The sequence below is a fragment of the Embiotoca jacksoni genome, unplaced genomic scaffold, assembly GCF_022577435.1.
Source record: "Embiotoca jacksoni isolate LCO1_2020_lvr unplaced genomic scaffold, fEmbJac1.0.p SCAF_6, whole genome shotgun sequence".
NCBI classification, from domain to species: Eukaryota; Metazoa; Chordata; class Actinopteri; family Embiotocidae; genus Embiotoca; species Embiotoca jacksoni.
The window spans coordinates 15,743,995-15,767,831 of record NW_027185414.1 but is presented as its reverse complement, the minus strand read 5'-3'; the positions used below and the strand labels follow the sequence as shown (position 1 = coordinate 15,767,831).

At 40.6% G+C, this 23,837-nt stretch overlaps 1 protein-coding gene across 6 annotated transcripts in view; it reads right to left on the bottom strand.

Annotated features, from left to right (window-relative positions):
* The window catches only part of LOC138213140 (inositol 1,4,5-triphosphate receptor associated 2-like), a 32,637-nt gene extending 9,087 nt beyond the window's left edge, over positions 1–23,550 (bottom strand). For 2 of the 6 annotated variants that reach the window (XM_069174033.1, XM_069174039.1), the window contains exons 1-33: positions 23,491–23,550; positions 23,389–23,409; positions 22,877–22,954; positions 22,649–22,768; positions 22,376–22,556; positions 21,869–21,927; positions 21,724–21,784; positions 21,471–21,629; positions 20,467–20,584; positions 20,319–20,369; positions 20,146–20,223; positions 20,013–20,069; positions 19,875–19,934; positions 19,567–19,622; positions 18,911–19,004; positions 18,689–18,820; positions 18,502–18,587; positions 17,517–18,228; positions 17,067–17,223; positions 14,166–14,194; positions 8,465–8,686; positions 6,212–6,318; positions 6,067–6,128; positions 4,991–5,164; positions 4,703–4,780; positions 4,544–4,587; positions 4,155–4,211; positions 3,371–3,817; positions 3,162–3,240; positions 2,393–2,513; positions 2,223–2,253; positions 713–853; positions 359–490 (exon numbers count right to left, since the gene is read on the bottom strand). In XM_069174033.1, the coding sequence (XP_069030134.1) occupies positions 359–490; positions 713–853; positions 2,223–2,253; positions 2,393–2,513; positions 3,162–3,240; positions 3,371–3,817; positions 4,155–4,211; positions 4,544–4,587; positions 4,703–4,780; positions 4,991–5,164; positions 6,067–6,128; positions 6,212–6,318; positions 8,465–8,686; positions 14,166–14,194; positions 17,067–17,223; positions 17,517–18,228; positions 18,502–18,587; positions 18,689–18,820; positions 18,911–19,004; positions 19,567–19,622; positions 19,875–19,934; positions 20,013–20,069; positions 20,146–20,223; positions 20,319–20,369; positions 20,467–20,584; positions 21,471–21,629; positions 21,724–21,784; positions 21,869–21,927; positions 22,376–22,556; positions 22,649–22,768; positions 22,877–22,895 (3,924 nt within the window). In that variant the 5' untranslated portion in view covers positions 22,896–22,954; positions 23,389–23,409; positions 23,491–23,550. Of the gene's footprint in view, positions 1–358; positions 491–712; positions 854–2,222; positions 2,254–2,392; positions 2,514–3,161; positions 3,241–3,370; positions 3,818–4,154; positions 4,212–4,543; positions 4,588–4,702; positions 4,781–4,990; positions 5,165–6,066; positions 6,129–6,211; positions 6,319–8,464; positions 8,687–14,165; positions 14,195–17,066; positions 17,224–17,516; positions 18,229–18,501; positions 18,588–18,688; positions 18,821–18,910; positions 19,005–19,566; positions 19,623–19,874; positions 19,935–20,012; positions 20,070–20,145; positions 20,224–20,318; positions 20,370–20,466; positions 20,585–21,470; positions 21,630–21,723; positions 21,785–21,868; positions 21,928–22,375; positions 22,557–22,648; positions 22,769–22,876; positions 22,955–23,097; positions 23,205–23,388; positions 23,471–23,490 lie in introns of those variants that run through there. The other 4 variants (XM_069174037.1, XM_069174038.1, XM_069174035.1 and 1 more) reach the window with 4 other exon arrangements.
* Between the last annotated feature and the right edge of the window lie 287 nt (positions 23,551–23,837).

The window sequence follows — 23,837 nt, the reverse complement described above, 5'->3', positions numbered from 1 at the left end:
CACACTTTTAAGTGTTGACTGTTAACACTGTGAAAGACTTCATATTCAAACAACTCAAGGTTAAAGGAAAATTTACTCTTCATGGGAGTTGAGTTTTAACTCCCAGAGTTCAGGTTCAACTGAAAAGTGTTAAAAATTAACTCCAAGAAAAGAGTTCCTTTCACTGCTTGAGAGTGAATTCGATGGTCTCACATGTAACAAGCAAAAAGAGTTGATTTGAACTCGGAGAGAGTTTATTCCAAAAATGTGAATTTGCTGTGCAGTCATCTGTCCCTGCACCGTGCTTTATTTTCTACTTTTGTATTGTTGTGTGTGTGTGTGTGTGTGTGTGTGTGTGTGTGTGTGTGTGTAAGTGCACCTGCCGAACTGCTCCAACTATCTCTGCTCTGCTGGAGAGCCGTGTGGCCAGTCGATGCAGCACTGCTAGTGTCTCTATGAGGCGCTGATAGGCTTCACGCTGCTCCAGGTTCTGCCACTGTGGTGAAGTTATCTGCAGAAAAACATAACAGGATCTTGTTAAAAAATCTCAGGAAAACAAAGGTTACATCAACGTCCCTTTTGTACCTGGTGCTAGACTCTTACACTGACCAGATAAATATTTACTGTGGGACAGTTCCAGGAAAACATTAAACAGATGAATGCGCACTAAAGAGCCAGAGGGAACTCTTCTTCTCTGGTAAGTTAATATCAACTACTGTTTTCGAGGACCGACCTTCAGCGCTCCTTTGAACTCTTCTAGTTCTTTCTCTGTGTCTTCCTCGGTCAGGTTCCTCTCCCTCTCTGCCTGTTTGAGTCTTGTCTCCAGAGTGTAGTTGTCGTTGCGAAATGCCAGTGACAGTTGGACAAATGCATTCTGTGGAGGGAAAGTTACAGCAATATAACACTCAGATTGGAACATGAAGCAACACATTAAAATGCAGATGAGCTGCTGGGGATGGCAACACACCAGGTCCTTGGAATAAATCCTAAAAACCTCCCCAAGGTACAACAAACACACACAATGAGAGGCTCAGTGAGAGTCAGTGAGGTCTTTTCAGTAACTAATATTTAATTTATGGGCTCACGTGGGAGGGAGCATAAAGCAGCCCTGAGACGAGCATGGGGAACAAGCTGTGAGTCTGACATTTGACCTCCTGATGTTTTGCTGTGTTGATCAAAGCCAGTCTGCACAGTTTTCCAACATACATGGGACACAGCTGAGAGGAAATGTATGACCTCTGACTGTCCTGATCCAGACGCATCCCAGAGGGAGCAGCGAGAGGGGCTGCAGCGAGAGCCTGAGAGCGTCACGAATGTTTGCATTTTCTTCGCAGGAAATCACTGCGAGTCTCTTCGGTCTGATCAGGAACAGAAAAACACTTTCCTGTTGACACAACACCGCCAAACCCAGGCAGGCGTTTTTTTTGACGACAGTGTAATTAAGCAACAGAACAAGTTATTATAAACATGGGGCTGCGTGTGGCACCGGTTCAGAAACAATCCATCTGCTTCCACTGTTTGAACTGTTCAAAACAAACAAATTACTGCTGTGAGTCAATTTTATGACTTCTTGTATTATAACTCATGTACAGTTAATAACTGTGGATCTTTTTGAATGTGAGAGAATATAATGGAATGTCTTCTGTAGAGAGGAGAACATGACATTTCTATTTTTTTCTATTTAACTGTTTAATGTTCAACTGTTAAATAAGTAGTGTCTTACTACTTTTACAGGTTTTTCTGCAGCACATGTAAGAAAGTGTCTTAAGAATCATTAAAGAAATAGCTGTACATTTGATTATATGCTTTCTTGTGAATCAACAAGTTTAAACAGATTAAACAAATGAGATACAACATGTTAATTAAGAGGTGCATAAGTGGATTTTGTTACCTAGAGACAGACCAGGCTCTCTGTTTCTCCTTGTTTTCAGTCATTATGCTAAGATAAACTAATGGGCTTCATAATAAACAGATAGACATGACAGTGGTATCCATCCTCTCATGTAACTCTTGGTAAAAAAAAAGAAAAAAAAGTAAACAATTGAAATAGCAAAAATGTTAAACTCTTAAAATTGCAAGCAAACACAATCACATCAAAATAGAGAAAACAAAATCAACTACTGCACGCATGAACAAAGTCCTCAACTTTCCAATCTTCATTATGAATGGGAATGATTTGCTTTATGCTTTTGTGGATGTGTAGCTAAATGTTAGAAAATAACCTTCACAGATCAGACACCAACCTCAACTTCTTTTTCAGTCAGTGGCGGAGCACTGGAAAGAAATCAGAGAATTACTGTTAGTAAGGTAAGTAATGTACATAGTCATAAACAGTAAGTCAGACATGAGGAGGGCACATTGTGAACTATTAGGCAAAACAAAGTGGCTCAAATGGTAAAAGTTTGCTACACACCAGCCCGGCAGACCCCGGTGAATTTTCATTTTTCTCATCATCACGTCTGAAATGTTCGGCATGGCGTCCAACTTCTCCTTCGTCGCCTCACTTCTGGCTGAGTTTGGAGAAGGGGAAGGACCTGCCAACACATCGCCGCATAAATCAGGCCTCAACAGAATTACCTAGTCTGTTTGTCTCAGGTAATTCCAGACCTTTTGCTCAAGTTGATGTAAAATCACATTTCTTTCAATATCAGTTACGTGTTAATAATAAATACTGAAATATCAGCAGCATAAGCAAGGAAAACCCATTTCTAAAGGCTTTCTTGATATGCCTCATTACCTCTGCACTCTGGTATCATATGAATACATATATACAGTTATTGGCTTTCAAATCTCACGTTGAGTAAAGTCTTTGGGTGGTCAAGTCTCAGTTAGGTCCGTTCTCAAAGCAGTCAAATCCAAGCAAAACCTCATGCAACACATCTCTGTCTCTTTTGACAGAGTAACTTCCTCATTTCATCCAGCAGTGTTTGGCTCACATGCTTTAACAATCATGCCATCTGCTGATGGAAAATGAAAACAGCATTTCTTTCCCAAGTTATGATATTGCCAGTAAATGTGTGACAGAGGAAAAAAACACAAGAACTGGTCATCATCATTTTCTGACTGGAACAGATTTTCCCTGAGATTCAGGATGTGCACACCCTCGGTGACATTGCTCAATCTACTGCTGGAAGTACTTTCTGTCTTACGTACATGACAGGAGGGAAATCACAGGCTGTTACCTTTTTCCTGTTCAGCAGCTTCACTCAAGTCTGGTAACTTGGATCCCACTACGCTTTGGTTACGCATCAGCTTGTGCTCCTGTGTACACAAACACACACACGAAGAAAGCGTTTTTATATGTTGTATTATTCTTACAACATCTTACAAGACGGATATTTGACTACAAAAAGAGGGAAAGATGACAGTAAAGTGCCACCTGCTGCTTTACCTCTCTGAGTTTTGACAATTTCTGCACACTCCCCGGCTGCGTGGGGAGGTCCTTGTACCCTGAGGACTTGAAGACAGCATCCCTGGGTTTGTCCGAGAAGGTTTCCTCGACTGTAGGAGGAAAAGTCGGTGGTCCGTTTCTCGAATTAAGGCTGCCTACAGCATCCCAGGAAACTGCTCTCATTAGTGGAGGAAAGGCCCCGATGGTCTTGATCTCTGCTGTACAGGGGGCCTGCTGAGTAGGTGGTCGGGGGACAGGCTTGGCCACCCCTGTAGCTGGGGCCTGGTTTGGGTTTCGACCTGAAACTTCATCTGCTTTATTGACTGCAGGAGGACTCTTAGGCACAGCAAGATCACAGTTCTCCTTCTGCACAGCAAAACGAGGCGTTAGAGTTCCAGAGGACACTTTTCTTTTCTCAGTGGGCTTCCAGTCCACCAACAGCCTGCCCTGAGGTTAAAAAAGCATAATGGCGATTCTTAATACATTTAGCACAGATGTGCTCTAAGCTAAATGCTAACACGAGCTTTGCAACAGGCTCACAATAATGACGCTAAGATGTTTAAATTCATGTTAAAAGTCCTGGACAAATCTGGATTCTGAACTTATGATGGAGTGAGAAGAGGAAAAGTCAAAGGGTGTTAACAAAAGGTGACCGTGTGCCTAAATTGACTTTTCAAGACTTCCATCTTAGACAAACTTCTCTCTCAGGTGTCCATTAGACAATACAAGTCTATCATATCTGTGTTAATAAAAAGAAATGCAGTGAGTCATCTGTTAATCTGACCTCTTGGTCCTGGCTCGCTACATCACACTGTTCCCTCACTGACGGCACCTCCAGATGCTATAAGAGAACATACCAATTTTCTTGTGTTAATAAGTATTACTTGGGTCAATCATTACTGAGTTATTGATTTGATTAAAATCAGGCTTGGCGGATTTTGAATGCTTAAGGTAGGTTTGTATTTTAAAGACAATGCGGTTGTGAGGCAAAGTGTTTTACATAAGGTAAAAAAAAAAAATAGAGCAATATTTCAAAACAAAATAAATGCAGAAATTAAATGAATGCCATCTGTTTTAATCATGAAAAATGAGCATGCAACAGGAAATGTTTTCATTACACTGGACGGCATTGTGAGCGACAACTGTTATGTACAATAACAACAATCTCTTTACCTGACCAACACACTGGGAGCTGGCTTGAGCTGCCTCTGAGGGTCCTACAGAAAACATCAAATAAATCATTCTCACAGATTCAAACTGTCAAAAAATTAAAAATAAAAAGTTATAAATTTAATACACTTGAAGAACCCAGACAAAGAGTGAAGTACAAACCAGTCTGAGGGGCCACGGTCAGTGAGCTGCTTCTCGATGAACATGGTGAGGATGATGGTGTTGGAGGTGGAGAAAGACCTGTGGAAAAAAACAACAACATATCTATGCAATAAACACATTAAAAGTCTTAAAAGTATAGAAGTTTACCAGAACTATGTATGTTAGAAATATTTTTAAAACTAATTTAAACCTACTAAGACAACATGCGACTTATATAACACGAGGAATAATGGAATAATGTGCTCTGCTCCAGTGTCTGACTGTAGGCCGTGTATGTGCTTGTGCTACCTGTGGGGGAGTCACTGAGGCTGCTGCTGGATCGGCGGCCGCGGCGCGTCAGGAAGCGGTCGCTGACCTTCTTGGCCTGTTTGAGCAGCTCCAGGTTCTTCTGGCGATCCTCCTCAGAGAGCTGCAGCTCTGGCAGCTGATCTTTCACCAGGTCGATCAAATTACCGGTGCTGTCTGAGAAAGACACACACATACACACACACACATGCACGCACACGCACGCACACACACACACACACACACACACACACACACACGTACTCAAGTACACTTTAGATTCTGTGTTTCTTCAATGTCTCTGCATGTAATTAAAAAATGTAAAAAATAAAAATAAAAAAAAATGCACTTTTAGACAAACAGTTGCCTCATTTTCCACATATTAACAAAACATCAGAAAATAAGGCTTTGAAATATGTAGATTTTTTTTACATCTTTAAAAATGTTAAAGCACAAGAAATTTAAAAGGTCTGAGTGCTACTGGATTGGAGTCAGCACCGTCTTAAAGGGTATTTAAGTGGGATTCCTCCTGCTAAAGTCTCAGCGAGGAATAACTCAAAGATGGATGTGAGCCAATAAGTCAGGTGATGAATTCTGGCCAAGTGAGGTCAGTTGTGTTTTTATCTCTTCTCCTCTAAAAAGGGCAACAAGCTAAACATCAAAAGCAATCAAAGCAGCGAAAGCATTTGAGGCATGTGGGCGGACACACCTACTGATTCATCTGTCAGGATGCAGTTGACCAAACTTAGTCTAAATGTTGCGAAGCTTCGTCTGAAACTACAGGAGACTTCTGTTTTTTTTTTTTTTTTTTTTTTATTTCATCCTTGGAAAAAAATCTTTCAATAAAATTTAACCAAAGATGTTGTAGATAAAGAAGGCACTTTGAGAAGTAGATGTAGTTGATAGTGTTAACAGTGCTGCAGATGTGCACTTAATACCAGTTCAGTTCTGGAGAAACACCGTAGAATAAAAATGGTGGCTTCCATTTGGTGCTCGTGATAACATCTCATTTGTTCTCATAGTTCTCTGTTTATTTTTCAATAATCGCAGCTGCAGCGTGTTTGCGTGCGTGTACCCACCGACTGTGGTGATGGGTCCTCCGGAGGTCTTTCTGGCCAGGCGTGCTCTGGGACTGTGCGGCCTGAGGGAGGAAACGGTAGCGATTCGGACACACTGTCTGTTTACAGCTGAAGATGAGAAACCAATTTTATGGCGAAGGATTACCTGGCCTGCTCCAGAGGGCATCCATCTTGTTGGACAATATTAGCCTGCTGTGAGTAGACGATGGTGGGGGTAGTCATGACGACAGCTCGACTTTCTCCTGAAGCACACTGTGCAAAAAATGAAACACAATGAAGTGTCTGAGTTAGAACAAGGCTACAGTAAAGGCACTCAGTTTGTTTGTGGTAATTTGATTAAAAACAACTTTTTTTTTAAACTTTTTTTTAGGAATAAACACAGAACCACAATATCAAATAACATAACAAAGGTATTAAAATAGATTTTGACAGAAACCCTCTCAACGAGCCTTAAGGAGGATGAAGTTAAATGTGATTTACATTGTCACTTAAAAACCAGGTCTGATAGAAACAAATCTAAAAACAGATTCAAATTTAGAGTGAAAAGCGCTAGATTCACCGGTTGCAGCTTGTGGGACAAAAAAAGTCCGGATTTTGTTGCTCAGTGTAATGTAATCTTACGTCTGTCTTTAATGCAACAAAAAAGAAGTCTGTCACCTGTTGATGAATGAGGACAAGTGCTGATAAACTGATACTTAACGATACTTTATTTGTATCTAGAAAGGTCCACAGCTTTTGAAATGAAAGGTAACTCAACTTCAGTTTTACAGCATGAAATTCTTGTCCTACTATCAAAGGTAAAGAGTGTAAATAAACACCGACTGACATCCAACACTAATTGTTTAAGAGCTCCTCTAAAATCTTATCTTTGCAATAGATTTGTTATAAAAGGAAATCTTCTGACGGTAACACTGCAGACAGGCTGCAGATCGGCTGTGGCCGGGCTCCACTAAAGGTGGATATTTTTATAGTGTTGCCCTGATGATCAGATTACACAGCTTCATTACATTCTGCACAGATGTCTTATCTACAGTACGAGTTTATGAGGAACTGCAGCGGGACACAATGTTCTCCGAGGTCCAGACATCCACCGGTTTACCACAGTGTTGTCTCTGGGATGTTCAGGAAATCCAATTCCGAATCTGACCTGTTTAAGATTGTACTCTTTGCATTGTTGAACTAAAAATAAACTTATATTTCTAATCTTGGGGATGTTGATAATTTAAATGTTCAGTTCGTGTAAACGACAAACTTCCTCTCTGTCACTGTGAATTTAGTTTGGATTTGTCCGCTGCAGGTTGTGAGATATTCATCTCTGGATTTACTTTCGCCTTCACAGAGCGGTGGGGTGTGTGTGTGTGTGTGTGTGTGTGTGTGTGTGTGTGTGTGTGTGTGGGTGGGTGGGAGGGGGGGGGGTCATTTGTTGATTCAAAGCAGTAAAAATAGCATTTTAAAAGCTCAAGAGAAATGTCGCGATGTTGCAAGTATCCTTGTCAAAAGTTCTACAGAGTGGTTGACGATGATGTCTGTGGATTATCTCAAGTAAGCTTGACACATTTTTCAAATGCAATTTTTCAATGAGTTAGTTGTATTGGGGTGACAACAGGGGATGCAGACAACAAACAAAAACAATCTAATCTGTAAATTGTTTAAATTAAAAGGCTTTAGTCAAAAATGAAAGTAACTAAAACTAAAAAAAAGACATGTTTTTGTAAATTTTGGTTAACTCAACTTTAACTTTAAAGTCTAGTCTTAAAGTCTTTTTTGTTGTTTATTTAGCCTCAGAAGGGAACATTTTTAGCCCAAAACAAAAATTCAAAATTTGTCTGAAAAGATTTAAAGCTGACATTTTACCAGATAACAGAAAAGTACTTTGTGAAAAACCAAACCAAACAGTTGTCTTCAACCTGCACTCCAGTGAGGTCTGCTGAAGATTCCACACGTCTCTTTATTAACCTCAGTGGTGGCTCTTCTCTGGAAGATTTATTATGAAAGCCAAGCAAAGTGGCCTTCAAAGACTCATAAAACATGCAGGAATCAGAAGCATGAAATACGTTTGTAAACATTTGGTGGGAGATATGAGTACAGAGCACAAAACGTAAAATATGTACAAATGCCAATATTTCGGTTTGTCGTTTTATATTTTCTGATCTTCTCTGCACAGTAAAGCCTCCCTCACAGCAGGGGGCATCTGTAAGCGGATAGGGAAAATTGTGCTCCGAGATCAATCAAAAGCTTCGACTGGCGGATTTAAAACGAGCATGTTGACGGAAGAAGGGACATATTCAGTAGGTGAACACTGAGAGATGGTTCTCTCGGGGCCAAACTGATTATGGACTCGGACGCTTTTGCTAAAAGCAGAACACGAGCTTTAAAAAGTGACAGCGTGTGCACTCACTGCACTGGGAGAGCTGGAGGAACTGTCCAGCTCCTCGGGAGAGTCCTCCTCCTCCTCCTCGGGCAGGGTGGGCATGGCCGGCAGCAGCGGGGGGCGAGAGCGGGTGCTCGGGAAAATAAAAGGTAGTTCAGCAGCACACGGGGCGTCGCAGGACTCTTTGGAGTTACGGTCACTTTGTTCAAGAGGAGATTCCTGCAGTGAGGGTTCGTCCTCTTCCCGAAGCTGCAAGATCACAAACACATCAAGACTCCATCACAAGTACTCAAGCACGAGTAGACACACGAGCATTAGATGAGTAACTGTTGAGGGGAACTCTTCCACATCGTTAGTACTGAACTGAAGGTCCTTTCTGCCAAACCACAGCTAAAAAAAAAAACGATGGACCAGAACTAATAAAACCATAAACAAACCCAGAAATAGCTTCATTCTCTGTTCCTCTGCAACAATCTTCGCAACAGACTGTTACTAACTGACCAGGAATAAAACATCCGCCTTGAAATTACGACTTAGATGTTTGAAAGAAAGGACATTCATTTCCAGTCCGAGTTCAAGGTAGACATCAAAACTAAAGAGGGAGATGCCATCAGTGAGGCGCGGGGTTCTGTTCTGTCACATGACCGAGGTCTCATTCTTTGGTATCATCTGCGGTTGACTGCAAAAATATGAATATTCATTAAAAGGTGTCTGGTGGAGGTTTGACCACTAGTAGTGCTAATGAGCAAGGTTTGTATGAGCCGCTCCATGTTTTCTTTTCATTGTGCACATGCAAAAAACACTGGCGACATAGTTCACATCACACTGTTGGATTCATTCTATTTCACTGATGTACATTGATAATGCACCGCAAAAACAAAACAAACAGCAATAACAACAACAAAAAGTCCAGAAATGTTGCTGAGATTTCACAAAGGACGAATGAGGAAGAAAATGCGTTTAACACATTTATCAAACTTTAAGAATGCACACTCTGGTGAGAGACACGCATTTACGTTTGTAAATATATTTCCTTCAACCTGAGGATGGAAAAGAAATTAATGCAATAATAAAGTGTCAGATTTCTGTGTTTTGGTTTTATGAACTCAATTCTTAAAGACTCAAGAAGTTATAAGAAGCTACAGTTTTATCCTTTTTAACAGACACTCACGAGAGGAAAACACGTGACTGAGCCTGCAGAGCCCAACTTCCATGTGTGTTTGTCTTCCCACACTGAGACTTTCATCAGGCAGTACTGTTTTGTCCACAAACACTGACTGGGATGCACTGGGTTGTTATAAAAGTCGGCTCCATTCAGTGTAACTTGCTCTCATAGGCTGACTGAGGCTATGAGCTCCTGAGGGACAGCGCAAAACAAACACAGGGGCTTGTAGATAAATTATGGAAAAAAACTGTGAGAGGAGGAGGAGAACTATTGTAGAGCCTGCACCAAATGTTTCTCCTCTTAAAAGCGCAATAGTGAATTCATTACAGCTTCATTTACTAAAGTTGAAGGCGGAAGAAACATTCATATAATAACAGAGATTAGAGCATAAAATGATGATGATTGGCAAACGATACAAACAAATATGAGTTGTGCATGTGGAAAGCCAAGAGCAAACAAAATAAAGCAGTGTTCGGTTAGAAGAAGACAGAAAACGTCAATCAAATCAAAACTTTCTTAAGAAAGAGGCTGGGAATGATCAGCAGAGCTATTGTTAGCTAAAGTCAGGATAATGCAGACTGCACATATTGTTGGTATTAAGGATCAGCGCTGATGGAGCTTCAATAAGGCACAATGAGCTCATCATACTGTCCCTGCAAAGAAATATTAGATTCATATTTGTCAAAGACAGAAAAACATAGCTTGTGTCATTATACATTTGTATCAGGGGTGCAGGTAAAGATTATTTTAATTATCCGAATTTAATCCTCTGAATATCTCATTGATTAAATCATTGAAAAAAAGTCCTCATCTCATCAATGTTCCTATTGTTCAAAGTCTTGAAATGATTTGTTTGACCCAGAACCCAAAGATATTCAGTTACCCATTAAGACAAATATTTTTGACAAATATTTCTCGTTATTGCTTAAATTATTATTTAGTGATTACTGCCATTAGCAAAATTGTTCCTTTTTTTGTCATTTGACAAACTGAATAATTATTTTCAGCTGTTAAGTCGTTTGAAGTTGTGTTTCCCATCAACACCGTGGCTAAACAAAAATAAAATATAACCTTATTAAATAAAAAATTACATGTGCAACTTGTTTGAACTATTGTCTGACCGCACAGCTCTTCCCCTTTTTAGTAACAAATGTATGCAAATCTAATTGCAGAGTAGATTTAACCCTTTGATGAAGCGCAGTACTATCTGGATCTGAACAAGGGGTGAGTGCGCTGGATGCTAATGTACCGCACATTTGTTTGATTTCAACAAAAACACAGAGATCTACATATGCATGACCACCACAGGTGTGGCTGCTCTTATTGTCAGAGCTTACAGTCACATTCACGAGTGATGGTGGAGGGAAAGGTGTGATGAATTATTAGTTATTTCAGAAGTATGGCATGAACTGTACGGAGAATTCAGGGCCAAAATATGCAGAGTGCTGCTTAATGTCATCACAAACATGACAAGTTCTTGGGAACATATAGGGGACACGAGGCCTGTGAGGCACTGGGGAGGAAATGGGTTGTTTAACTGTCTCCCAGTGAGCTGCAAGGATATTTCCTGACTTGAGGAACACTCTGATACAGGAGTAAATACACTTCTCTTTCTCAGTCTGCAGGAGCTTTTATTACGGACGTGTGGATACTTTAAAAAGCAGTTTTACTTCAGATTATTGAGTTATAGATTTGTCGATTGTCCTTCTGTTGAGACAAAACATGAATGTTTTGTAATTTCATCTGATTCTCACACCTGAAAGTAAGAACTGACTTCTCAGTCTTCTTCTTCAGTTAGTATTTATCAATTTAGATCAAAAGAAATCAGCATACATAAAAACAAGAGTGAGTCACTGAATATGTCTAACTAATTGCCCCTGATGTTCAGTGTAGCTTTGGTAACAACCACCTGTGTTTCTCACAACTGACTAAATTTATGAAACTCCATTTCATTTTGTGTCACCAAATATGGAGCGGAATATTTAGAAGAAGAAGAAAAATGAAGAAATCACTGAACAGTACGTAACTGTGTCTCTGACTTTTATCTGTTTGGTCCATTTCTAAGAAAATTTATTACTAACCAAACAAACGCAGCTCAACGGGTTTAAACATCTTTTGCTGTTCGAATCCTGCTTTCATGTGACCACGAGACACAGTGACAGACGTAGAGAAGCTACTGGAAGAGGATTCATCCCAAACAAAGATGCAAACCTGCACCGCAGGAGGCCCCGCGGTGCAGAGAGTTTCCCCAGCGGACCATGAGACTGAGATAAATATTGCAGAGTAATTGAATCACTCAGATTATTTCCTGTGGGGGGAACTGGACAGAACATACAAGCCTGAGTCCAGATAACCGTGTGAACACAACTCGTTCCTTGTTCCTGCACAATGAGGAAGACAGAAAATGTATTTGACCTACTGAGCCATCACATTGAGAATTAACTTTTCACTTCAGCCCAGCCGTGTCTTTCCTCAGGGGGAGACGAGGGAACCGGCACCCTCCTCCCCTCCTCTGTTACATAAGGCCACTCCCTCTTGCCAGATTTGTTTAAAATTTGGTTGTGTGTAGCAGAGAGTACAGAGGAAGTGGTTACCACAGAGGCGCAATCTGAGATAAAAGGGCAGAGGAAGTGTGAGAAAGAAAAAGAAATGGATGCACAGAGAAATGTAGAGTCAGGAGACGGAGTAGATTAATCCAACAGACTGCAAAAATGCACGATCTCACATCAAGGAGAAGCAAAGATGAGACATAAACACGACAATATATGAACCCACGACAGCAGTTACAAGTCAGACTGTCCACAAAGCTTCATCCACAAGTGTGAGCAGCAGCAGAGACACTGCCAGAGGACTGACAGCTGAACCTGCATGTGTCCACCTAAACCATCACCCACACAGACCCCTCAGCTCCACGCAGCCAATCATCTGAACCTGTTCACAGAGAGCATGCACATTACCTGAGTCCACCGCTACACACTCTCTCCCTCTGCTCTCTCCAGCTCAGACTGACTTCCCACAGTCAAACTGTCACTCTCCTCAGAAAACTCCTCTATCCTCAGGGCTTCTCCTTCCTTCTCCCGTCCCCTCTGTTCCCTGTCTTTTTTCAGCAGCGGCAGCAGCAGCAACCTCTCTTTCACTGCTGGGAGCTTTGACCATTTAAGGAGAAGGGCTCTGTGCGCCTCTTTGGGCTGCTGTGGAGTGTGCGTGTGTGTGTGTGTGTGTGTGTGTGTGTGTGTGTGTGTGTGTGTGTGTGTGTGTGTGTGTGTGTGTGTGTGTGTGCGCTGCTCATCTGATCAGCCCTCAACTAAAACCTGAGGAAAGTTAGAGAAGTATGTTATTTGTTATTTTGTTTCTCAGAGGGAGGTGTGGGAGACTCTTTTGTGTATTGTTGTGTGCGAGGGCACGTTAGTGAGAGACTGATTGTGTCACGTCCGATCTGTGTTTACTTTGCTGACGTGGATGAATCGATGGATCCACTTCCGAGCTCTTGAGGTCCATTATTGTTTGGTAAACTGCTCTGTTTGAACTTCTGTCACTTTGTGCTGCTCTTCAGTGGTGAGGAGGCTTCTGTGTTCTGTGCTGTGATTATCTTGAGTTTTGTGGATAAAAAGGAGCACAGCAGTCACATTGTTTGGAGAAACACAGATGACGTTCACAGCGAATTACAGCATTACAATTTGAATTAATATGAGCTGATGATCTTAAGTGTGAAGGACTCGCTTGATGAAAGGGGCAATTTGTGCCAACAAGTCAGATGTTCTTCTTATTTAATTCAATCAGAGGGAAGATCAGCTTTAAACTTAGTTTGACACTTATTGTTTTACTTAAAGAAACTGGTGGAAGAGTTATTCAGATTCTTTACTAAAGTACGATTACAACAACCTATAAATACAAGTAAAAATCCTGCATTAAGTGAAACAAAGTTTGTCCATCAAACCTGCTTTCATTTGTTTGACTTTTTTCTACTTTGACTTTATTGTGAAATATGAGATGATTTGTATCTATGTGTTGGTGGAACTGCTATCTGAAAATTGAGAATAATTCACTGCTGTTTTTTGAAAGGCAACATAAGCTACAAATCCTGGTAAGCACTGATTAGATTTTACTGCCCTATATAATATAATGAATGGTTTATAATTCATAAGTGTATTACAATGCAGTTGTGAGTGGATAATGTTTATTATAATAGAAAATAGCAAAACAGTTGTATTAATATATTGTCTTCATAGGAGAAGATATAACAGCGGTGGAGTGGAAATACTAAGTAATATAAAATGGAAACACTTACATAAAGTCCCTTAAAATAATAGTAAAATACAATGCTGAAGCTAATGTACCTGGTTATTCACTTAGTCACAAAGTCAAACAGTGGATGGATTAATGGTGAGTATGATAGATGTAGTCGCACTTGTATTACCTACAAAAAGAGCCTTTCACACAAGCCAATTCCAAAACTATCCAAGACACACAAACACACTCATTCACAAACACATTCAGCATTCAGTTCTGCTGCTACATACCAAAATAATATTGTATTTTATAGTAACAGAGAGGGAGCCTTACCTCGCTGCCGCCGCCTCGTCCTGTGCCACCTGTCAGAGCCAGAGCACAGAAAGACAGTGAAAACAGTTGATTTGCATTTAACAGGAAAGCATGTGCAATGCAAATGTCATGGGGGCAGTTAAAAAAAGAAAAGTGCATATGTGTATGTGTGAATGTAAGAGAGAGTGCGTGAGACAGAAAGAGAAGACAAACAGGGAAGAAATAACTTGGGTTTTTCTGTCCTGCGAGACTGAAGCTGGCAGCATGATGTTCATCTGATTGGCAGAACTACTTGTTTCAGGAAGTATCCCACCTCTATAACTAGGGGCAACAATAACCTGGCAACCATCTTGAGTACACGAGGTGCTTGATCCGCTGGTTGAAAGCTCTTGTCGTCTGCTTCAGGGGCTCTCGGGAAACGGTTTGTAATAGTATGGTAACAAGGCGAGAGCTAAACACCAGTTACAGTAAGAGGTTATATTGAGCACCATCACAGCTGAAAAGCAACATGTCACTTTTAAGGTCATTAATTAAAGAACTACAAATGTACCAGCCCCACGAGAGGATTTTACATCGCTCATTTAATGGTGACACTTCCAAGAACTTTGAATCTTGGAAAGCACAAATCAGACACTAAAACTAGCATCTCAGCCAGGTTTTACTTTGAGAACAAAAGTACCCGCAGCAGTGTGCTTTTTCCTCCCGACATCACACTTACACACACACACACACACACACACACACACACACACACACACACACACACACACACACACACACACACACACGCACACACGCACTCACACACACACAGACACCTTTTCTAAATTATTTACATTCAGTGGATCTTTACACACAACCTGACTGTGACTCTTTTCAAACAGCAACATAAAACCTGAGGGCGGGTTTTATTCTTTTAAATGTTACAGTACCTAAACTTGATTTAATATCAATGTTTTAGTGGTGAAAGGAGGATGGTGAAAGGATCATATAAAAGATCCACAAGCCTTAATAGAGGTTTCTCTTCTGTGCTCCTAGATGGCATCCAAAATACAAAGAAAACAGAGCGGGCACCGCAGCACTCACTGACAGTAATGGCTTAGTATTTATTATTGTTAGTAATGCTATTTGATTCATAATGCTGCTATCCTTAGAGCTGCTAGTAGCATAGCTCCTTAGATAAGCATGGCAGGCAGTGGTTGGCTTCACCAATGTGCTATAATCTGAAATATCTCAAACACCATTATGTGGACTACCATAAATATTTATACACACATTCGTGTTCCTCAGAGGAGGAATCATGTTGACTTTGACATTTGTGCTTTTAATTTAAACAAGTCATACTCAAATGTCTGCATTTGATTATATCATATTATTATGATTATATCATATTATTATATTAACATATTAACACTAAACTGGGATGATTAATGGTATGAAATTAAAATGACCATATTAGCACTGCATGTCATTGGGAGAACTAGCAGTTAGCTTAAAGAACACCACGATTGAGCTGCCAGCATGGACTCCAGTCTTGTTTGTGATAATGTGTGAGTATTGTGAGTGTCATGTTACCTTTGCATTATCTAGTATTGGCCCATCTTTGTTGCTCCTTGTGATGTTTTATTTTGTCGTCTGTTTGATGTTTTTTGCTATTGCAAGGTGTTGCAAGGTGTTCTCACAAAGGTCTCACAAAGACAGTCACTGGATTAATACAAAACTATCCACATCAACGGACTTCAAACGGAGGAGCTTCATTTGATAAGCAAAATGGCAGTGGACAATGTAAACTTTAGACACAAGACTATATAATAAACAAACAACAGCACATGGTGAGGACTATTGCCTGTTCAATTCAAATATAATGTCCCCCTCTGAGGCCACCCACTGGCTCTCTGCAGCCTCTACATCACAAACAAACCATTACATGTTAAGACTCGGTCCTCTGAGCCTCACTGACAATTCTTTCTTGGAGAAGGAGAATGTGGAAATACTTTTCATTAACTTTAGTGAAGAGTTGGAACAAAATTGAACCTTACTTCGGCCAAAACACTTTTTGCAGCATGATGCTGAAAAACGTGATGAAATTAGAAAATTCTAAAAGATTCTTATAAATGTGTTAAAGGAGTAGATTAACATTTTGAATATGAATTGCTTTCTTGTTGTGAAAGGAGAATATCAAATGGTATGATCCTATGATTTACATATAAAGCTACCTAGCTTAGCTTAGCATAAAGACTGGACATCAGCTGTGGCTTCATGTTTTTTGTATAGCCATGAAGTAGTAGCAGTCTTCTCAACGAACTCTCATCCAGAAAGCAAATAAAAATCTGTCGAAGAATTTCTCAACTGGCTGTCACAATGATTGTGCTACAATCAACAATTGAGTTTTGACTTTTGTAAAGTCCCCACGAAATGCAACTAAAAGTTTGCACTGTTACTTTGCAAACTACAGACTTTAGATTTCTCAGTGCGATTCAGAGGAAAGCAAACATGAATATAAAACAGGCGTTACCACAGGCTCTGAGAGCAGGGAATGAATGGCTCACCAAAAGAATGATTTTGCCATAAAAAAAAAACCCTCAAAGAATAAAAGTATTAAAAAAAAAAAAAGAAAAGTAGTTTGTAGCTAAAAATATTTTACCCTCAGTATGTTTTCATAAAAGATTATTTCTGGTCTCTCCTAATTTTCCCCCTGGCCCCCTTTGATAGATAACATACACTCCCTAAGAGCTTATTCTCTCTTCCTCCGCTCTGCTGCAGCTGTTGTGTGCAATGTAAATATCTGCACAATCTATTTTCAGACATCCTCTGGGATCGCCATTATAAAAGGAAGTCTCTTTAATTCATCAGCATCGCCCAGTGAAAACCCCAGAACCACGATACCACTGAAGATGTACTTGTATAAAGCAGTCACCATACCATTCATGGGTAGCTGTGGAGGCTCACTGACTTCAGGGACTGCAGGAGACGGAGGAGGATGCTGCGCTCTGTCTGCGTCCTCAGGCTCCACATCCCCCTCGGCCATAAAGCCTGTGGTGGCTGTTCCAGGATCAGCTGGCGGACTGAGATCTGGAGACTTCAGGAAAGTACAGAGAGAGAGAGAGAGAGAGCAGACTTACTGCTGAATTACAACAAATTCCTAGTAGTAACCGAAGTAGCGATCAATAAAGAAAAGTATATTGTCAAAATTCAAAAGCATGTATTTGCAAAATAAATTAAGTATATTTGAAAACTGAACACACAGACATGCACAAACTCAAATACATTTTGTAGATGAAAGATTTGTGCTTTTTTAATGATGTGGATTTTAGATAAATAAAGATATAAATAAAGTGTTACTTATGTAAAACAAACAGTTTTCTGACAAACCTGAGTTGGAGCTGTGATGCTGGCCTCCAGATCATTTAGCTGCTCATCAGTGTGGGCTGCTCGGTCCAGCGCCTCCTCCACCCTCTGAGTGATGCTCTCCATCCTCACTCTCACCTGACTCACCCTCTGCTCGCTCTCCCTCACCAGCTCGGCGGTCTCCAGGGCGTTGTTGACCATCACCTCCATCCTTCTGAGGGTCGCCAGAAGGCTGTCTGCGGTCACCTGAAGCTTGGCTTGTTCCTGCTCTGGAGCTGTTCCCCCTGTGATGTCCACAGGATCCGTGGCCACGGCTGCATCTCTCTGATCCTTCACCACCTTCTCCACAGTTATGTCCGCCTCTTTCCTCTCAGTGTTGCTCCCCTTGTCGATACAAAGAACTCTACTGGTGTGTTTTTGCTCGGCACACTCCTGTGCAGATCGTAGAGAGGCTTGCAGGTGGCAGACCTGCTCCCTCATGTCAGTGATCATCTGCTCAGCTTGCCGGAGCTTTGCTTGTGTCTCAGAGAGCTCCTGGATCAACTTGGTTTCTTTTGTACGGGTCTTAGCCCCCTCTACGCTGATGGCTTTCCACCAGTTTACCACAGCCTCCTTCTTGGCCTCCGGGATCTGAGTCTGGCTCTGCTTTTGCTCCTTCACCCAGGCTCTCCGATGCTCCTCCACCTTCTCCCCTTTCTCCTCCCACATACACTTGTGCAGCTCGAGCTCCTGCAGCCTAAAACCACCACCACAGTTTTATAAACATCTCCTTTACACACAGTGATGTCTATAGTTACCTAGGGGCACTAAAACTGCACTTAGCCCTGGTAGAGCCTTACACACAAGACGCAGTAACTGTTATGGGTTGCGTAATGGAGATGCCCATAAATACACTGTCAAAACCAGACACCTTTTTTATTAGCTTAGCTTCTCAGAACAGAGACTAACATCAACCAAGGCCAGTCTGTTACCATAACAGGAGAAAGGGAGGTAAAAAAAACTCACATACACATTGACAAGCTGCTGCTTGATGCTTGCCTGTTGCTGCTGGTGGACAGGAAAAGGCTTCTCCTGCATCTCCAGAGGAGCAGAGTCCTGTGTGTGAAAGAAGACACGAGAGAAATACGATTTATACTCGCACAGTTTACTGCATGTTTAATCACAATCATCCTGTCGAGTACATCCTCTCTCCTCACCCTCTCAGAGTATTTATTGTGCAGGAGATTAGTTATTTCTTCACTCTTGATCCTGTGGATGATGCTCTGAATATCATCGCTGTGTTTGTGGAGGGATGGGAGGCTGATGTCGTCCAGACCTTTGTGATGCTGCTGCAGACAAAGAGAACAGAGACATGGACAAGATGACACAGACGATCAGTGCAGTGAAAAGTTCACCCACAAACATCAAGTGATACCTACCTGCGGCATGTCCTGCATCTCGCTCTGCAGAGAGCGGTGGTTTGGAGGATCTCGGCTGTAGAGACTCTGAGGACTGATGCAGTGTCTGTCATACCTGTCAGAGTGCAGCAGAAGAATCAAACCTCAACACACTAAATTATTTGTGCCGTTCATACACAATATTAAGATATTTTATAAATTATATTGTTACTCCTCTCACTTGCTGTTATTCATTTTTAATTGAAATAGTCCAAAACTTTTCTTTCAAATATTTAACATATCTGTTACTTTAACAGAAAACCTGTTTTTTTAAGTAAAACTGCAGGTGTGGGGTTTAAATCTAGAGACACAGGCTAATGAAAGATGCTACTGTGTCTTTTGTGAGTCTCACAACTTTATGGCAATGCTTTACTAAATTACTACAATTCAGATTATCACACAAACTGATCTATCCACGAACTACTGTCATGCTCCTTTGAGAAATAGGAATTACCAGAGAATAAATAATCTCTCTGATTACTGCACAGAAATATAGTTGCAGCACAGGGTTTTATCCCAAGCAAAGTACACATGAGGTACAGTCCAAACCAAAGTTGATCAAGGAGAAACCTTTTGAGAAGTGCAGCAACAATCACTTCCATGTTCCATTTGATAAAAGTGCCATTAATTAAAAATACCTCAAGAGAACTTGGTGTGAATGTTCCTGTAATCTCATCAGCTCTTCCTGCAGACCCTGCAACACCACAACAGTTTGAAAGTGTTAAATAACAGTCAAAACCTAAACAGAGTTAGTTTTAATACTTCAGTTGTGTCCACTTTGAAATGCTTAATATCAAAGTCATTGCAGTACTTTTGAAATTAGTTTATTTCATGATTTAATATGATACAATGACCTTTCTTGGTTTGCAGTATATCAATATAACAACAAAGTTCCTTTAGGGTTTAAAGATATTTCCTTTGCTTTATGACTGAGCATTAAACATACCTCAATCATCTTGTGATTCTCCACATGAGAGGTCTTCATCTTGTCCATAAGAATGTCTTTCTACACAAAAATATTCAAAAGAAAGTTTAAACCATATAAAAAAAGGGAAATGACAGTTTTCCTCAACTCATAACTGACCGTCGTGATGTCTCTGTCTCTCAGCATCAACATAACCAGCGTTTCCTCCAGTTCAGTCTGTGAACATGTAGATGTTTAAGTCACAATACAAACTCATAACGTCAAGACCAACACAGGACTGATCTGTTCCTACCCTCAGCTCAGCGTTGATCTTCCTCAGTTTGTTGAGGCTATCTTCAGAACATGTCCTTTCAAAGGTGAGTTTTTCATTCTGTTTAAACATAAATAACTTTGTATTACATTTACAGAACATCAGTTTCAGCTCTCTAATGGAAAGTAGACACATTTGGACTTGATCTACTTTACCTTGTCTTCCAGCCTCCCTATATGAACCTTCAGACATTCAACCTCATTGCTCTGTAAACCAAAGAATATTTATATGTAAATAGTTACCATGAAAAATAAATCAAACTTAAAAGGAAGCCTCATTTGGAGCTGGCTGAGTTGAATGTACCAGTTTGGTGCAGCTGCTCTGGGTGCGACTGGCTCTCTCCTGGGCCTCTTTAAACGCCCGACGTGTCTCCTCCAGTTCGTCTGTCAGAGATCTGGCTCTCACTGCTGACCGCTGAGCACTGCACACACCGAGAAAACATCAGAGCTCGTTAATGCGCTCAACGTGATGCATATCTGCTCATATCCAAAGTGGCAGAAGGAAACGGTGAAGTCAGTTTTTCTATAATAGAAACAAACCTCTATGCAGACTACTCACAGTACTTAAGGATGCACAATTCATTCCAGTAATAACTTAATATTACAAAAGAAGGAACAATGAAATAAACAAAGCAATACAAAAAGTGATATCAGTCAATATGACAGGGGTAATAAAGTTTTAAACCAAGTGACACATTTTCAGTGTTACAGCTACAATTTCTAAAAACTCCAGAAATTTAATGAACATAAAACACATTTCTGTATTAATGGCACATTTAAATTGTGTAATTAAGTATTTAAATGTGTTGTTGTTTTATCACAGTTTGACTGATTTCATCGTTCCTTCATATAAATTCAACATTTATTTCTTGGTCTTGAGGCCTTAACGTGGTTTTCATTATCAATCTTTATTTGCATAAGATAATTTTGAACAAACTTAAACACTTTTTTTTATCCAAGTGATTCCATCTCTGATGGTGTATTTGTTGACTGTTGCTACCAGCAGCTTCAGTGTCACATGACATGATACTATGTCCAAAGCCTGCCTAGATCCGAAGTGTGGGATCTTTGATGCTTCGTGTATATTTGTTTTTCACTCTGCTCCTTTTTCATCATGAAATGTGTGTTATGTTGTGACAGTTTTCAGCTTATGTTTTGTATTAAATTTTGTGTTAGACGTGCACACTGAAGTGACATAGGAAGTAATTAAATGAAACGAGCTAATGTTGTACGTATGTGAGGAACTACAGTGTAATCCTACATACTATGACTGGAGTTGAAGGAGGAAGACGGCGGTTGATCCTTCACCTGACCAGCTTCCCTCGCAGCTCAGTGATCTCCAGAGTGAGCTGCAGGTTTATGTCTTCGCACTGAGCCACTGTCTTCAGCAGGCTGCTGTTCTGCTCGCTCAGCTTGCGGTGGGCATGCTTCAGTTCAGCCACTGTGCTGCTCAGGTCTTTTCCATCACTGAAGCCACACAAACAGTTAGTGGTGAAGTACGACAACAAACTGAATAACGGAGGCAAACAGAAGCAGTAAAGAAAGGAGTGACAGAACTAACCAGGAGCACTGGTGGCTCTCTGGCGAAGCTGCTTTGCTTTGAGAAAATGATAAATCCAGCCCTGAAAGGAAATCAGGTTTAGTGAATTGATTTTTATCTGATCAAGACATTTCTCAGAAGTCTGCACAAAACAGGGATAACTCACCATTTACAGGCATTTTAGAAGAGTCTGGCCAAGATACATGACTGGCCTCCACATCAGCACTGAAACACAGGAGGAGTCAGGGAGTTACTTTAGTTCCATCAGTGCGTTGATTAAAGAAACATTTAAGAAACCTCACACACATTAGAAACTAAATTTAAGTTGACATAGCCCACTGTGTTTTAGGTGCAGTCAGTAAAAGCAACAGTAAAAAAAAACAAAAAAAACCCTGTTCCAAATAAAAGTCCTGCATTCAAAACTGTAATTGAATAAAACCACATAAATACAACCAGCAAAGGCATCAAAAGTACACGTACCATTATGCTGCTTTTAAGGATGCACAGGTAACATTAAATGCAGTCAGGATTGAGCTTATTTTAAAAACTGAATATGACTTCACATACTGTTGGCTATTTTAATATATCACAATATATTTGATTCATTGTAAAGCTTTAATAAATCACTGCATGACACCTGTAACCGTGCTCATCTGGATCCCTCGTCTCTCACCTGTCCTGGCTGCACTGGGCGATCCACTCCCTCATGGCGGAGTGGAAAGTCTCTCTGCTCACGTGTGGGTTCAGACTGTCGGGGTCGAGCAGCTGCCGCAGGGCAGCCAGTCTGTCCTGCTGCGGGCTCTGAGCAGTCATGTTCTGCAGGTACTGTACGATGGTGGAGGCCAACACCTCTCCTGAACAACGAGAAGGAAGCAGGAGAAGGGCGACTCAAGAGTTTACACTATTACTTAATTATGTTGAAATCATGTGCAGTTAGTCTTTGTACCTGTGTTGCTGGTATTACAGGCATTATACATGATATCAAGCAGTTCATGTTCAGAGAATCCACTTGTGTGTTCATTGTCCTCAAGCACGTCCTTCGTCCCACAGCCGGACGACTCCCACACTTTGTATGCAGAGATAGACAAAAGTTAAGGGACACTCATGCGCATGAGGAAGAACACTGCACACATTTCTTTGATACTTCGATGAAAGAACAAACTACAACACTTACCGTCATTGCCGTCGGACATTGTGCTTGTTTCCCCTGGAAGCCCCGGAGAGTAAATGTGCTGTCACCTTCCTACATGATCTAATAATTTAATACATGAAGACATCTTTACCTTCTTTATGTCAAGAGGCCAAAACTCACAGTAGAAATTAAAATTAAAATTGAACCATTAATTAGGATCCAGTAATATCAAAAATGGAAAGTAAAAACACGTATGATTTTACCAGCTCCTCTCCAAATCTGACTGTTTTTCATGTTTAAATGTATGCAGGTTGATCTTGTCAAATTATCTCTAATTGTAATCCAACAATGAGGTTGAGAAATTGCCTCTCTGAAACACAAAAAAGATTTAAATGTTTTCTAGCAAAACTAAAAAATCTAAATCAAATCAAATGTCCACCTCTGCAGCATCATATTTTATGAGTTAAATATACAAGGACCATTTAATGACCTTACAGTCACTTAGCCATCAAACATAACAAAAACAGAAGCAAGTTAGAAAAATTGATTCTTACTTTTCAATCCAGACAGTTCCTCTGCAAAGAAAAATATTTTGTCAAATGTTAAATTAGGACTTTAATTTTAATGATTATTTTTCAAGCCTTTCTCTGACTCACTGTGATGTTGCATGAAGTCTTCAAGATGCTCTTGTGCTTGTTTTCACTGCTTCACATCAAAACCAGCTGACATCCCCCCTCTCCCCCGCTCCTTCCCCTCTCCTCTCCCACTTCCTCCCGTATCTGGCAAAACGCTGCCGTGCAGAGGTCTGTGACCCACAGGATTTTAATTTAAATTCACCGCTTTAACCCATCAAATGCACAGTCTGACCAGCATTCCCCCCACTTTTTCAACGTTGAATTGGTTGAATTTAGCACACTGTACTGAAACTCGTGGCTCTCTTAATCTAATTGACATGTTTGGTTTGGGTTTTAAGCCAGTTGAAACCGAATACCACGAGGCTTAC